We start from the raw sequence: 15,327 nt of genomic DNA on the forward strand, positions 1-15,327 counted from the left end.
TTCACTTACCTTCAGTATAACACTTTTCCCTTTTTATCTTAGGTAAATAATTTTCTTAATAATGTGTATTATAATTTTTTTTATAGATTCTTGTCAAGTTTCCCTTCAGAAAGACTAGCAACTTCTACCATCTTTGTTGTATATATACAGAGTGCTTCTTTAGGGCTGAAGAGATGGCTTAGCAGTTAACAACACTGATTGTTCTCTCAGAGGAGTTGGTGTTGATCTCCAGCACTCAACATGAGTGATCACAATCATCTATAGCTCCTAGTTCCAGGGAATCCAATGCCCCTCTCTGACTCCCACAGGCACCAGGCACATACTAAATGGTACACAGACATACATGCAAACAAACTTCCACACACCTAATACAATTTTTTTTTAAAGTGTATCTTTGGGCCTGAGAATATGGGTCAATTAGTAAAGTGCCTGCCTTGCAAACAAATCTGAATTTGAATCCCTAGTAAAAGGCTAGATATGGTGGTATGCCAGTAACCTTAGCCCAGGGGAGGAGGAATGGTGACAAGATCCCTGAAATGTGTTGGCCAGCCACCCTGGGAAAACTGAGAAGCTTCAGGTTTAGTCTGGTCTGTTGTTGTTGTTGGCCTGCTAGCCTGGGAAAACTAATGATATAGTCTCAAAAAAAAAAAAAAAAAGGCAAGTGATAAAGACATCTGACATTGACCTGACCTTCCATACATACCTTAGCCACGTGTATGCACACTGCATATTTATACCATATACAAATATAAACCACCTAAAAGATTCTCTTAAAGGTGATTGATTTTCCACACAATGTTGAATGTTAGTGGTGGTGTTAGATCTCTCTCCTTGTGTTCTCTTGTGTTTATCCTTCACACACACACACACAGATGGATACCCATTCATACTATATTGAGTTTTCTCTTGAGTTTGTTGCCTGATAAGAATTTATTTTTTTCTAAAGAAAAGTTACTAGGTTATTTTTTCATGTATAGTATGACTTTTGCTGTTTTTAGAAATCCTTTACAATTCCCTGAAAGTAATGTGCTTAATCTCTCAGTAAAAATCAAATATATATTTCTGAATACCAGTTATGTCCGGGCACTGGGCATGTGTGCCATTCATTTGATCTTTAAAGCAGTTGTTGGAGGGCAATGGGGTTATCTTTAATGACTAAAAGCATTAGAAACATGAGATTTCTTGTGCTAATTGTAGAAACCAATAACAGGACTGCTGCTGGGATGGCTAATGGGAAGGCTTTTATTATCTCTAGGAGGGAGAGAACAGCCAGAGGCATCTGGAAGAGTCTAGAGCAGAGAAAGAGAGTAGTAGATGGAATATAGCCAGCGGACTGGACCTGGCCAAGGCGAGAGAGAAGAGCAGGGATAGGGAAGAGAGAGCACACAGTGGGGAGCAGGAGCAGAGAAGAGAAGGCTGCCAGGAGGACAGAGCCAGAATAGCAAGGGTGAGGAGAGTGAGGTGGGGGCTGGGAGCCGGGAGGAGTGGAGGGAGGGGAAGCAGTGAGGAGGGCTAGCAGGATGAATTTTGAAATATGTAACAGGGAGGGAGCCTGCAGGCCAACAGTTGATAAGCTGATAGCCACCTCAGGTAAGTAGCCTTAAGTCCCTTTTGCCAGAGGTGAGGGAAATAACTCCTTTTGGTAGAGGGGAACAGGCTTCACAAGTTCCTGAGGATGGTTGGCTTTTATCTAATCTCCAGAAATTCTCCTATAGTCTGGGTTGGGCCCATTTCTGGATATTTGGACTGCCTTTTGGAGTTTGGGGAAATGGAGTTTCCTCTGGACCTAACATTAACAAACTTAATTTTATTTTTGTCCCTTCTAAGCTCTGCTCCGTCCTGTGTTTGCAGTGCCTACAACTCTTCCTCTGACAGTCTTTGTGACGTGTAGACAGAGCAAGATGGTGGAGATGAAAAGGAGCTGGGGCCAAAGTACTAACTAGTCCTGGAGCGCAGGCCTCCTGGACAACATAGCTGACTTTCCCACGGCTGACTCTAGAGTTGGTTAATCGGTGCTGCCATTCTCTGTGGCAGCCGGTGATGGACAGCGCATGCTTAGTCTTTCTCGTCAGGGAGCTTGCACTGTGTTTGTGGGAAATAGATGTATTGTAGATAACTGGGGACAGTGGTGGTATGACAAAAGGTACCATATATTGTCATGGAATGGGGGGTATCATTTCAGCACGGCCTTTGTGAAGGGGACATTGTCAGATACATCTGGAATCTGTACCCTGATGCAGAGCTGTGACAGGTTCCTGTCTGTGTTAGATGCTTGGTGTTTAGGATCAGAGACACCCATTATCCAGCTAAGAGAGTAGCAATGGTATAATTAGCCTATGGTTTTTATTTAATGAAGTTGTGTCTGTTGCTGTTCCAGACCTGCCACAAAATGGGACAGTGCAGCTATCCAGTACTTTCAGAACATTCTAAGAGGTAAGGCCAGGGTATGTTTGCAGAGTGCTTGAAGCTGATGCCTGTGATGGCTTCCTCCTCTGTTTCCGGATGTCTTAGATCCCCATGCATAGCTGTTGGCCCTCGTCATAGGGCTCGTAAGTTACGTGAGGCCCCTCCCATGCCCAGTGTCACATTGACTATGCCCCTGTCATTTTTCAGGTGGAATTGGATGTTAGTAATTGTCAACTGAAATAAAGAACTGTCTGGTTGTTGTAACGGACCTTTCTTACTAACAGTCTCTGCTTCTCAGATTGTTTTTAAATGCTGAGAGATACAGAGTGTGTGTGTGTCCTTGATCCAGCAGTTGACGAAAAGCCCAGCTTCTTTGACTGAAGGGTCCTTCTTTCATAAGGGTCAGTGAATGGACATTTGTTGTACAGTAATCATCATTGCTAACTTAAAGCATATAAAATGCTTTAACTGTGTTGGCAATTGTAAAATACTGCCTGTAGCGTCTGTCCTAACTCTTGTCAGTCAGTACTTTTATGGCTGTGCTTACCTGCTAGGACTGTTGTGGAGTATGATGGGATGTGGAAGGCCTGGAGGTTGCTGGCTGCCTAATGAGACCATAGTTATTCTAAATAAATCGCTAATGTCAGCTTACTTCTTTGTCCATATATTGCCATTTAGCAACTACCCAAGTGGAAGCAAAACTATGTGCCGTAGAGGAAGATACTTTTGAGGTTTACCTTTATGCAACAATAAAAAATGAAAAAGTAAGTGAAAGACATGTGGGATGGGGGTGGGAGGTGTCTTAGGGCTGATTTTGTGTCTAAGTACTGAAAAATATTTATGAAGTTCAAGAGTTTTCTGGTGGGTTCTTCACAGTTTAAGTATAGGACCATGTGATCTGAAAACAGGGATTTTCCTTTATGTATCTTTTATTTTTTTCTCTTATTGCTGCACCAGAGATTCTGGGTCTATATTGAACACGAGTGGAAAGAGTGGACCTTTTCCTTCTCCTCTTTTGAGATAAGGACTCATTTTGTAGGCCTGGATGGCTTTGAAGACATGAGCCGCGGCTCCCAGCCTTATTGTCATATTCTTAACACTTTCTCTTACCTGTGAGAAACACACTCCTTATTAATCACAGTGCCACTAACTTACCAATGCCAGGACCTAACTTACATGCAGCAGTTTCAAAGTATTACCTGTATTCTGTGGAAAAGACATTTGTTAGTACAGCAAAGATACAGTTCTCAAAAGCTGCTCTGATAGTCCTCTCTCTTTCTCTCTCTCTCTCCTTCCCTCCCTCCCTCCCTCCCTCTTTCCCTCCTTCTTTCCCTCCTTTCCCTCCCTCTTTCCCTCCCTCCCTCTCTCTTTCCCTCCTTCTTTCCCTCCTTCCCTCCCTCCCTCTTTCCCTCCTTCTTTCCCTCCCTCTTTCCCTCCCTCCCTCCCTCCTTCTTTCCCTCCTTCTTTCCCTCCCTCTCTCCCTCCCTCCCTTTCCCCCGCTCCTTGCATTCTGGTTTCCCTATATCTTGACTGAGCTCATTTTGCTTATTTTATATCTTGGCGACAAGCCTCATAAAACATTGTTTTTAAAATACATATTTTTCTTCTTACTTTTAAAAAGTAGGCCCCTCTTTTTTGTGGTGCTTTGTATCTGATAACTTATTCTCACTTTAAGTGGTGACAGGTAGCAGGGAGGTCCATCCATAGCAGAGAAGAATTTATATTGGATACACATGGTCACAATTGCTCAGAAAAGATGTAAGCCAGCAAATCCTTTTCCATTCCAAAGGCAGTCAAAGATCCTGTGTCTTTCAGCCTGGCTTCTGTCACTTAGGGGAAGAATTTCATGACACATCCACGTAGCTGCATCTGCCAGTGCTCTGACCCTTAGGAAGAGCTCTTCTTGTATGTGCCTGTGTGAACATACGTTATCTAGTATCTTATGGAGTTTTTTCCAGTTAACACTCATGCAGTTGTTTTCCTCTGGATGTGCATGTTCCATCTTAGGTAAATATCTAGGAGTCTAACTTCTGGATGGCGTTGTTGATGTTTGGAAGTTGCCAAAATAACACCACTTTATGTCTTTATGGTCAGTGTGGGAGATTTCACTTCCTCCATGTGTTTTCCCATGCTTGTTGGTCACTCCAGCCTGTGTGTGGAGGATCTCACCGTGGATGGAGTGCACATTTGCCCAAACACCCTTGACATGTTTACATGCCTATTTGTAATCCACACTTTATGGTAGAGTATTCATACTCTGCCTGATTATATTGCTTTTATTTTATATTGAGAGTTCTTCCTTTATAATTTTTATGAATGTATAAATATACATGTGTGTACATGTTCTTGTGTGTATAGATGCATGTGGAGTCTACAGCACAACCTTGGCTTCTTCAGGAATGTCGTTCACCTTCTTTGAGACAAGGTTTCTCAGTGGCCTGAAACTCACCAGACTAGGCTAGACTGACAGTCAGCAAACTCTAGGGACCATCTGCCTCTCTAGATCTGGGGTTCCTATTGTATTCCACCATACCTGCAACATTTTTATTTGGGTCTTAAGGATCAAACTCAGATTCTTACATTCACAAACAAGCCCTTTATCATATCTCCTAATCCCCTAAATGCTTCATTTTGGATGTATCTCTGCCCAGTGACTTCATTCTATAGTATTTTTGCCCCATTTCTCCATTGTGAGCAGCCTGTCTTTGCCTCCAGGTACTGGGATTCCAGACACTGCTATTGTGCCTGGCTTGAAACATTAAGATTTTGTTTTGTCATTGGTTTGGTTTGGTTTCTGGTTTTTAGAGACTGTTTCTTTGTATAGTCCTGGTTGTTCTGGAACTAGTTCTGCAGACAAGCCTGGCCTTGAACTCAGAGATCCCACTGCCTCTGCCTCCCCAGTGCTGGGATCAAAAGTAAGCACCACCTTGAATTCCAGCCTGGTAAAGAATTAAGGTTTGATAAGATCTACTTTTTTCCAGTTTCCCCTTTTGTTGTTAGTGCGTCTCACCCGATCTGTGCCTTGCCAGATTGTGTGAGTCCTCTCTTCCTCCAAGCTATGCCTTGTGTTTTATGAAGTTTCTTGCTATTTTCTGATGAGGGGGCTCATGAGAGCCTTTTAGTTTGTTGCTAACCTAGCAGGAACCGAGAGGTGCTCTTGTCAGATTGTGCCCCATAGCATAGTCTGTCAGGAATGTGGGGCTGAGTTTGGGAGACTGATTTCTTGTACACTGACCACACCCATCTGAATGGTAATTCATAAAATGTTTTAACATTTTATAGGTTTGTGTTAATGATGATCTAGTTGCAAAGAATTTTGCTTATTATGTGTCACCAATGGGAAATAAAAACCTTAATACTTTGGAGAAACCCAGGCTGGGTCTCAATTCAGTGCCCTGCTCCAGTAAGCTCAGCCCGTCACTTACTCTGTGGCCAATGCTTCTGCAAGGAAAAGACTGTCACAGAATGAAAAGTGAGTATCCTGTGTTCCCCCGTCCTTGGCATACTAGGTTCTGTCTAAGCTCTTTCCTGCTTGGAAACAGACTTAGACTCTGAGTTTAATGATCAAAGTTTACTTCTCAGGAGCCTGAGACCAGGAAATTCTGATCTTCCTGTTGACATTAGGCTATATTTTCAGAAATTCACATAGTGTACATGGTTTAAAGATTTTAGCAAAATTAGGTTTTGTGTAGTTTTCAGACACCTAGAGAGCTTTTTTATTATAATTTTATTATAATTATTATAGGCATAATATAATATATTATGCTTAGTATGGATCCTAGATACAGTTTAAAATGTTCCCCTCTGCTTTCAAATCTTAGTTCCTCAAATGCCATCTTTTGCTAGGTCTCCTTCAGCTTTACAGCATAAACAAGAGCAGAAGAAGTGAGTAATGACGGATTTCTCTTTTATGTATTGGTTTTGAAATACGATATGTTCTTTCAGACTCACAGAGTTTAGATTTTCTGGCACAGTCTCTCCGGCATACATGGTGTAAGGATGTTGTCAGTGACCTAGGACCACGTGCTGCGGTACTGGGTGAGTCCTGCCAGTTTAGTTTCTCTCGTGGCCAGCACAAGGTCACACTCTGAGTAGCATGATAGAGTGAGCTACACTCTGTAGTTACTCACTACAGGGCCTCACACAGGCTCTGCCACTGAGCTTCATTAACCCTTAGTCCATTTTTGTCTGTTTACAAAGTAGGTTCTTGGTTCTCTATTGTTGGCTTTAAGTGTTATCTACACTAAATAATAGTTCTTTTTCAGATACACTGTTTGCTGTCATTTCCTTCTAATGTGCGGCTTGTTTTCCTGTTCTTTAGTGGCGTCTTTTCTACAGTGCTTGATTTGATTTGTCATTTTTAGGGATTTTGCATAAGATTTTCATAAGACATAATGGTCCTTCATTGTCTTGAAATGCTATTTTCTGGTTTAGGCATCAGAATAGTGAGGCTCTTGTAGGATGAGCTAGGAAGTGTTTCCTTTGCTTCTGACTTCTGCAAGAGCTTGTGGGTTGGTATCCTGTCTTCCTTAAATGTTTGGTAGGCTTCATCAGTGATCCCACTCAATTTAGATTAACCCCCTTTAGGATGTTATTAATCACTAATTCAGTTTCCTCAAGACATATCTATCCTTGTTGCCTGTTTTTGCTTTGTTTGGGAATTTTCGAAAAGTATATTTTTTAAGACATTTGTTTTATCTAGGACAGTGGTTCTCAACCTGTGTGTTCTGTTGTAGGTGTCAGCTTTATAACAGTAGCAAAATTAAAGCTATGCAGTAGCAACAGTATCATTTTATGGCTGGAGTCACCACAACATGAGGCATTGCATTAAAGGGTCACAGCATTAGAAAGGCTGAGAACCACTGATGTAGATGATCAAATTGTGAGCACAGAGTTGTCCATTCTACTCTCTTTAAAGTTCTTGACATGCCTTCAGATATGTAGGGAATGTCCTTTATCAGCCTTTCAGTGTCCGTGGATCAGTAGTCAGGTCCCTTCTTCCCTTCCTCTTTCTTCTTCCTCCGCTGCTCTCTTCATCTCCCTTCTTCCACCACCTAAGCTAGAGCCTTAGCAATTTTGTTGCTGATGCTGTGGGCTGAATTCCATGTCCTCAGAATCCATACGCTGCAGTCCTGCCCTGGAGTGTGGCTGTGTGTGTCTGCAGACAGGGTCCTTATGAGGAGACTTAGCTCAGTGATGCCATAAGGATGGGCCTGCTCTGATTAGATATAGAGTCCTCAGCAGAAGAGAAGCAGATGACCGTCTCCCCAGCACTTGTGGACTTAGTGAGAAGGTGGCTATATGCACACCAGGAAGACAGCACTCTAGGACACACGTTGGCCAACACATTTTTGATCTTGGATTTGCAGCATCTAGAACTATAATGAAATTACTTTATTTTCCTTTGATTAATAATTTATGATTTTTAATTTTATGTGCATTGGTGTTTTGCCTGCAAGTATGTCTGTGTGGGGGTGTTGAATCCCCTAGAACTGGAGTTACAGACAGGTGTGAACTGCCATGTGGGTACTGGGAATTGAACCCAGGTCCTCTGGAAGAACAGCCAGTGCTACTAACTGCTAAGCTAGCTGTCTCTCCAGCCCAGAAAATTAATTTCTGTTTTTTTTAAGAAACTGATTCAAACTGATATATTTTGCAGTTGTTTTATAGTTCCTTCATATTTCTCTGTGAACATTTTTTTCTTCTGTTTGCTTTGCCACTGGAATTTTCTACCCCAGTCTGTGGGATAAGAACATGGATCCTATCTCTCTGTCTCGGTCTGTCTCTCTCTCCTCTTCCGTCCCCTCTCTGTCAACCTAGTTTTTTTGTTTTTGTTTTTTGTTTTTTGTTTTTTTTTTTTGAGACAGGGTTTCTCTCTGTAGACTTGGCTTTCCTAGAATTCACTATGTAGACCAGGCTAGCTTCCAACTCATAGAGATACTTCTGCCTCTGAGTGCTGGGATTAAAGGCATAAGCCACCATGCCAACCTAGATCTTATCTCTTGGGGACAGTCAGTTACATTGCATAGGAATTACGTTTGTGGAAGAAATAAAAGACAAGAGTTTAGATAACCTCGACAGGTAGAGTAGCTTTAATTAACCAGAGAGGTGATGTCCTGGATCTGCACAGGACCCAGCAACACAGTTACCATGGAGAGTATATGCTTCAAGCTGGGGCTTCTTCTGTAGCTAAGGATAGGGAAGAGGGAAGGGGTTTTGTTAGGGACAGAATAGGAACTTAGTTGTTTGCCTTAAAGAGCTGTGTTTGAAAGTACAGGGTCTGTTATCCCTGCGACTAGCTGGCTGCTTTACTTCTGCAGTCTCCAGGGGCTTGGGTGCAGGGACAGCACTTTTCTTTGACATTTTCCAAATAGCTGGCTTCTTGGAAAATTGAGCTCAGTTTAGGGCCTTGACTTTTTTAGGGGACAAGGGTAATAAGCCCTGTACATTTTAGGAAGAACATGTATGTTGGAGACATAATTGTGGCCTCCTTTGGAAAGAATAGTCTGCCAAATTGGAAAATTTGTTTTATTCTTAATAGGTTGGAATATAAATTTCTACAACAATTTTTAAAAAAATATTTTAAAGATCTTTTTTAATTGCATTCACTTAGCGTGTACATGTGCATTTGAGTGGGGAGATACATATCATGAAAAGCCTGTGGAGGTCAGAGATCAACTTAAGACAGTTGGTTCTCTCTTCCTGCATTGTAGGACCAGGGTTTGTTCAGTCTCAGGTCGTTAGGATTGGCAGCAATTGCCTTTACCTGATGAGCCATTTTGTCAGTCCCAAAGCAATATTCTTAACTTTAATTGCTACAAGTATAATATGAAGTCTGTGGGATAATTCTTGTATTGAGTCTGTATAGCAGTATTTGTTTTTATTAATTTTGTCTTGTTTTATATAAATAGTTTTCAAGATAGCTTTTTATCACTATCTTTATTTTGCAGATAAAGCTATAAACTATAAGGATTCCTTGACAGACTCACCTAAAATTATGTTTGAGAAGAAGCAGCAGAACCTCCCTTTAAAACACATGGATAAGGTTGTATGTTTAATTGCCCACTGAACATAAAGTTTACATGACAGAAATATACTGTGGTCAACAAAGTGTGTGCTTCATATTTAGAAATCCTCAGAGTAGTTTATCAATGAAAAATGTAGTTAGTCTGATTGTTTTGATGGAGAGGTAACTGGCTCTTCCTTGTTGAGCTTGTGTTTCAGGTGAGCAGTAACCTATCTGTAAAAGTAGTAACGTATCTGGTGCTCACTAAACACAGATGCATTACTATTTGGATTTAGAAGACATTGAAATAATTCATTTCAGTTCTAGGTGTCTTACAGTTCTCTTGACAAGAGACAAATGAAAGCAATTGTGGACATTTTAGACACCCTGTGAAATGCCGATCGCCTGCGTTTGACGTTTTAATCTAGTAATTAGGTGACAGCGTAACCGTCCGACTTGGACTTTGCACGTCTATGTGTGCCAGAAAACTTCTCGAATGGTTGTTGATGAAAATAATTTGCATTGTATTTTAGTTCCAAAAAATGTAAATCTTAAAAGCTTATCTTTTCCCTTTTCCTTTCCCCCTTCCTGTCTCTCTCTCCCTCCTTTGTTCTGTTCTTACAGTGTATTGAATCTTCTGTGTACTGGCCAACAAAAAGAGGCATAACCATATATGCTGATCCAGATATTCCAGCAACAAGGTATGACTTGAAAATTGCATTTAGCAGACTAGAGCTTAGACTGTGTGATACAGTCTTACATAGTTATCCTTCATTTATGATGCGGGGTTGGGGAGGCTTAGTTCTAGGACTACTGAGAATACCAAACTATCTGTACTCAAACCAGATTAAAAAGTGTGATGAAATTTACATAAAATCTGCATACATTGTCATGTATATTTTAAGTCATCTCTAAATGACTTGTAATACCTAATGCAATATACATACTATATAAGTAGTTGTTAATACTGTATCGTTTATGGGATAATGTCAAGGGAAGAAATCTCCATGTTTAATATAGGCAGTTTATTTTTGCCAAATATTTCCAGTATGGTTGGTTGAGTGCATGTGGATGCCACATATACAGAAGGTCACATAGTGAGTATTTAAAAGGTTGATGATGATACTCGAGTATCCCTGCCCCCACCACCCAGAACAACAAGGTGGTCTGGGAGATTTTGGCTCAAAACACACTACTTTTTCTTTTTTAAAAGAGGCCACTTTTTTGTTTGTTTTTGTTTTAGTTTTTGAGATAGATGTTTTGTTTTGTCTTAAGATTTATTTATCAGAAAAGGGCATCAGATCCTATTACAGATGGTTGTGAGCCACCATGTGGGTGCTGGGAATTGAACTCAGGACCTCTGGTAGAGCAGTCAGTGCTCTTAACCCCTGAGCCATCTCGCTAGCCCCAAACACACCACTTAAAAGGAAAAAAAATCTTATGTAACAACTGGTTAGCTGATAACACAGTGGACTGAAAACTGGTAGTGCGTCTGGAGTCCCTCTGCTGCCTGGTTGGACACAGCTGTATCATAGGGCTCATCCCATGGACAGCACAGAGTGGCTATGAGGTACAGGATGAGTAAGCACAGGTCACAGCAGCACAGCTTAGCAGCTTACAAGGTTGGAGAAAGCCAAGAATAGTCGTTGTCTTCTCCAAAGTCTCTGACTATACCCCTGTCCTCATTAAGATGCACATGGTAACATCAGTGAAATCCCAGGAGGGCTGTCTCAGCTCTGTGGGGTGCCAGCTCTTTCCAGGGCTGTGGTGAGTGGCTGCATGGCTGGCGTGCATGGGCTCAGCCTCAGATTCACACATACACTCAGCATTCCAGGTACTCTTCCTCCATATCCGTCAGGCTAGACTGGGAGTTCTGGGGAAAATTGCTGTGTGTTTTCTTTGGGCCACTTAGGGAACAATTCCACAGCCGGAATAAGATGGAGATTCTCCCTCTACCCAGAGCACAGGCTCACCATTTCCTTGAGTGATCGATCTATCACCATTTCAGAGATGGATTTTCTTCTGTAATTTAGGACACATTGCTGATAGCTGCATGGTTGGAATTACTGAGATTGATTATGGTCTTGGGACAGGACCAGAAGAAAACAGACAAAAAGAAAAACAACTAGAATTTCTCATACTTAGGCTGAAGGGCCCTGCCTCCTATTTCTTTGACATGCCAGGGGAGTCTTGATCAGAAGTTTTGATATCTACATTTGCTGTGCAGTTCAACATCCAGGCTACCCTCAGCCTGATAGAGGAAGGGAAAAGTCTTAAGAAATCTCTAGAATTCTGTTTGTTTCCAGGTTGTTACTTACCCCTCGGTTGCTTTGGTACTTAGTTTCTAATTTTAGAGCTAAGCCAGTTTGAGTAGCAGAGTGGCTTTGTGGCTAGAACAGGCATGATTTCATAGTTAGTGCTTAGCCCCTGTTCTCACAGAAACATGTCTAGGTAGATTAAATGTTTCCTTACTGCTACTTTTTAAAAATTTCCCCAGAAAATAGTTATCTTTGTGGGTTAAATAATTTGGATCAAAGCCCAGTTGTAACCTTGTTTTGAGGCAGTGAGTGGGAATTATTCTTCTGTCTGTTCCTCCAAGGATGGAGTCAGGAGACTGCAAAAAATATAAACAGGGAGGAACTTTGTCAGTTCAAGACTAACTTAACTGCCTTAAACAGGGTAAAAGAATGTAAAACAGAGTGCCATGTCAGATTTAAATCAAACACTTATACTCTGAGTAGCAAGAGATGCTAGCTGAGAGACATTGCCATTGGGATAAGTATTACAACTCTGAGGCTCACAGAGAGCCTTGGGATGCTGGCTGAGAGCTCAGAGGAAGTCTGCAGGTCAGGAGTAGCAGGAGGACCAGTCTTCAGTCTGCATCAGGTCTCTGGAATAGCAGATCTTAAAGCCAGGAATCTCTAAAGCTACAGATCAGGAATTTGGAGCGGCTGAAATCTGAAGCTGTGGGTCTTGGAAAGCTGAAAGCAGCTTCAGGGAAGAGCTTCCTTCCACAGCCCTGCGGAGTGCAGTGAGTGTTAGAGGCTGCGGCAGGAATGAGTCCCTGTGGCTGGTAGCTTAGGGCTGCAGCTTCACTCGGTCTGTCCCTGGCCAATCTTGAAGGCAGACTGATGAGTGAGTCAGCTCAGAACTGGTCTCTGAAGTCTTCTGGCTTCTTACCCAGAAGGGAACAGGGGCCACTGGGGCTGGGCCCTGGAGTCTTGCCCTCTTCCTCTTTAAGCTCCTTAGCAGCTCTAGCTTTGAAGCCCCAGCACACTGAATTTATAAAATTGCCATCTGGTTCCTGATTGGTTGGATATGGGAAGATGAAAAATAGGATCACCAGGAAAAAGATGTAGGCCTGGTGGAGGGAGAAGACAGGTACCCAGGCCTCTGCCTTTGCAGGGATAGGGAACTAGTAAGAAAACTGCAGGTCGTTCCTGGTTACTACAGTAGTTCTTGGAGGCTACCTGCTGCTTTCTAACTTCTTCCACCAGGGATTTCACTCTACTTGAGTTTGGGCCAGTTTTTTTTGTTTGTTTGTTTGTGTTTGTTGTTTATTGTGGATTTTTGGTTTTGTTGTGGTTAAAGTTTTGTTTTTTGTTGTTGTTTGGTTTCTGTGTCTATTTAGCAGCTACTCCTGCTGTGCTAAAAGGCTTGAGGCTGCCAGCTATCAGAACTCTTCATGGGGTTGGTGGGCAGGACATACAGACAAGGACAGGACCCTGACCCCCAACAATTTCTGTGTCTTGCAACTGAAGCATTCGGTTTTCTCGGCAGCAGGGTCTTATCATCTAGGTTCTGGTGGCAACCAATAGCAGTGGGGATTGCCTGTATTAATGTGTGAATAAATCTTTTCATGTGTTTCGGTTTCTAGTGGGTTTAGCCAGAAGCCAAATGAGAAGCCACTACGGTTGACTGAAAAGAAAGACTGTGATGAGAAGAACGGCTGTGTAAAGTAAGGCTGTGTTTGTTTGTTTGTTTGCTTGGTTTCCTTTTTCCCTGACTTGAATTGTTTATTAAAATAATTGTATAAAATGATAAACAAGAATTTACCTCTATTGTTGACTTCAAACCTCCATTCCCATAAAACAGTAAATATTCAGGAAGTGTCACCTGTAGGTTTTTTAAGCTATGTATGTTGAAGGCTGGTGTCAGGCTCACAGTGGGTCAGGTTAAATCTCTGTCCTAGTGTAAGGGGTCGTTATCCTCCTGATTTTCTCAGTGAGGTGAACTGTGTTTAAATGGTGTTAGGTATAGGTTTACACATCTTATGGTCGTTGATTTTGGTGAGTGATGCTTGCTTTCCTTCCCAGTTTCCTGATGTTAAATAGGCCCACCTCCTCCTCTCCAACAGCAGAGTAATTTTATTTTATGCCTGTTTAATTCACAAAACTGGTTTGTATCCATGCGTCTGTTTTTGTTTTTTTTTAAATAATAGATCTACCAGCTTAAACAGTTAGATCTGGGTAACTGGCTGCTCTGTAGTTACCACACTGACAGCTTACAGTAGTTTGTGTCTGCGCTGTCTCACTGTTCTTCGCCACTATGAGGTTGCTTAGCCACCTTCCAGAACCACCCATGCCCTGTATGGCCTCTGACTAGTACAAGCCCCTCAGTGTACAGGAGTCAAGTATGTTGAAGGCTGGTGTCAGGCTCACAGTGGGGCTGGTGGTTAATACTTCTAATGCTGGCACCCCCTCCCAGAGAGGCTCTCCTGTTTAGTGTTTGACATCTTTGCTATTATAAGTGACTATTTTCCTTAGAACAAAGACATTTTTAAATTATAATTCAGTTTGAAATTATAATTGAGTGATCCCCGACAAACTGTATTATTGTCATGCCTCATAAAGCCTTGTCTTATCTACTCTCCTGCCAAGTGCTCTTTGCTTAGTCCTGACTGAAGGAAGAAGATAATAGCAGTCATTTGTCATCTGCTGCACATTCCAGGGAGCTGAAGAAAGTCAGTGTCCTAGTTAGGATTTCTGTTGTGTGGCCAAAAGCAAGTTGGGAAGGAAAGGGTTTGGTTTATTTGGGTTCCTACATTTCCACATTCAAGTCCACCACTGAAAGACGTCAGGACAGGAACTCAAATAGGGCTGCTACTTGGATGCAGGAGCTGACGCAGAGGACTGTGGAGGCTACTACTTAGCGGCTTGCCTACCATGGACTGCCCAGCCTGCTTTCCCATAGAACCCAGGACCACTAGCCCAGGGGTGGCACCACCCACAATGGGTTAGGCCCTCCCCCATCAATCACTGATTAAGAAGATGCCTATAGCCAGATCTTAGGGAGGCATTCCCTCAATTGAAATTCCCTAGCTTGTGTCAAGTTGACATGAACCTATCCAGCACAGGCAATAAGGCCTTGAGTGCCAGTGACATCAGCGATGACTTACCATGCTACTCTAAGGCTGTTAATCCAGATCCCTAGAACCTCAGGCTCTATCTATAGCAATCACCCTGTAGCCTATGCCAGGAAAGGAAACTATCCGAAGGCTTTGAAAGATTACTACAAAACCATTGACCAAAAACCCAACTGAAACGGTGTATTCATGGAAAAATAGTAGCTCTCGAGTCCCTAAGCCCTGTGAGGATGACTTAAAACAGAGCATGGTAGGTAAGATGGCTCAGTGGGTAAAGGTGCTTGCCACCAAACCTAATCATGAGTTCAATCCCCAGCTCCCATATGGAAGGAAAGGCTGACTGCCTCAAGTAGTTCTTTGATTTCCACACCTGCATAGATAAACATACACAAAAATAATACATGTGGGGGTTTTGTTTGGTTGGTTTTGTGTTTTTGAGACAGAGTAGCTGTATGTAGCTCTGCCTGTCTTGGAACTTACTTTGTTTTGCAAGCTGGGTAGGAACTCACAGAGATTCCTCTGCATCTGCATCTTGAGTCCTGGGATTAAA

The 15,327-nt window shown here is 42.2% G+C and overlaps 1 protein-coding gene across 1 annotated transcript in view; it reads left to right on the forward strand.

The window, feature by feature from the left end:
* Tdrd12 (tudor domain containing 12) overlaps nucleotides 1–15,327 on the forward strand; it is a 71,210-nt gene that overhangs the window by 24,849 nt on the left and 31,034 nt on the right. Inside the window, exons 5-10 of the mRNA XM_028754204.1 lie at nucleotides 2,378–2,433; nucleotides 3,085–3,170; nucleotides 5,689–5,878; nucleotides 9,357–9,451; nucleotides 10,037–10,113; nucleotides 13,290–13,370. Coding sequence (XP_028610037.1) covers nucleotides 2,378–2,433; nucleotides 3,085–3,170; nucleotides 5,689–5,878; nucleotides 9,357–9,451; nucleotides 10,037–10,113; nucleotides 13,290–13,370 — 585 coding nt within the window. The remainder of the gene's footprint in view (nucleotides 1–2,377; nucleotides 2,434–3,084; nucleotides 3,171–5,688; nucleotides 5,879–9,356; nucleotides 9,452–10,036; nucleotides 10,114–13,289; nucleotides 13,371–15,327) is intronic.

This window comes from Grammomys surdaster, unplaced genomic scaffold (assembly GCF_004785775.1).
Source record: "Grammomys surdaster isolate TR1022 unplaced genomic scaffold, NIH_TR_1.0 125984, whole genome shotgun sequence".
In the NCBI taxonomy this organism is placed as follows: domain Eukaryota; kingdom Metazoa; phylum Chordata; class Mammalia; order Rodentia; family Muridae; genus Grammomys; species Grammomys surdaster.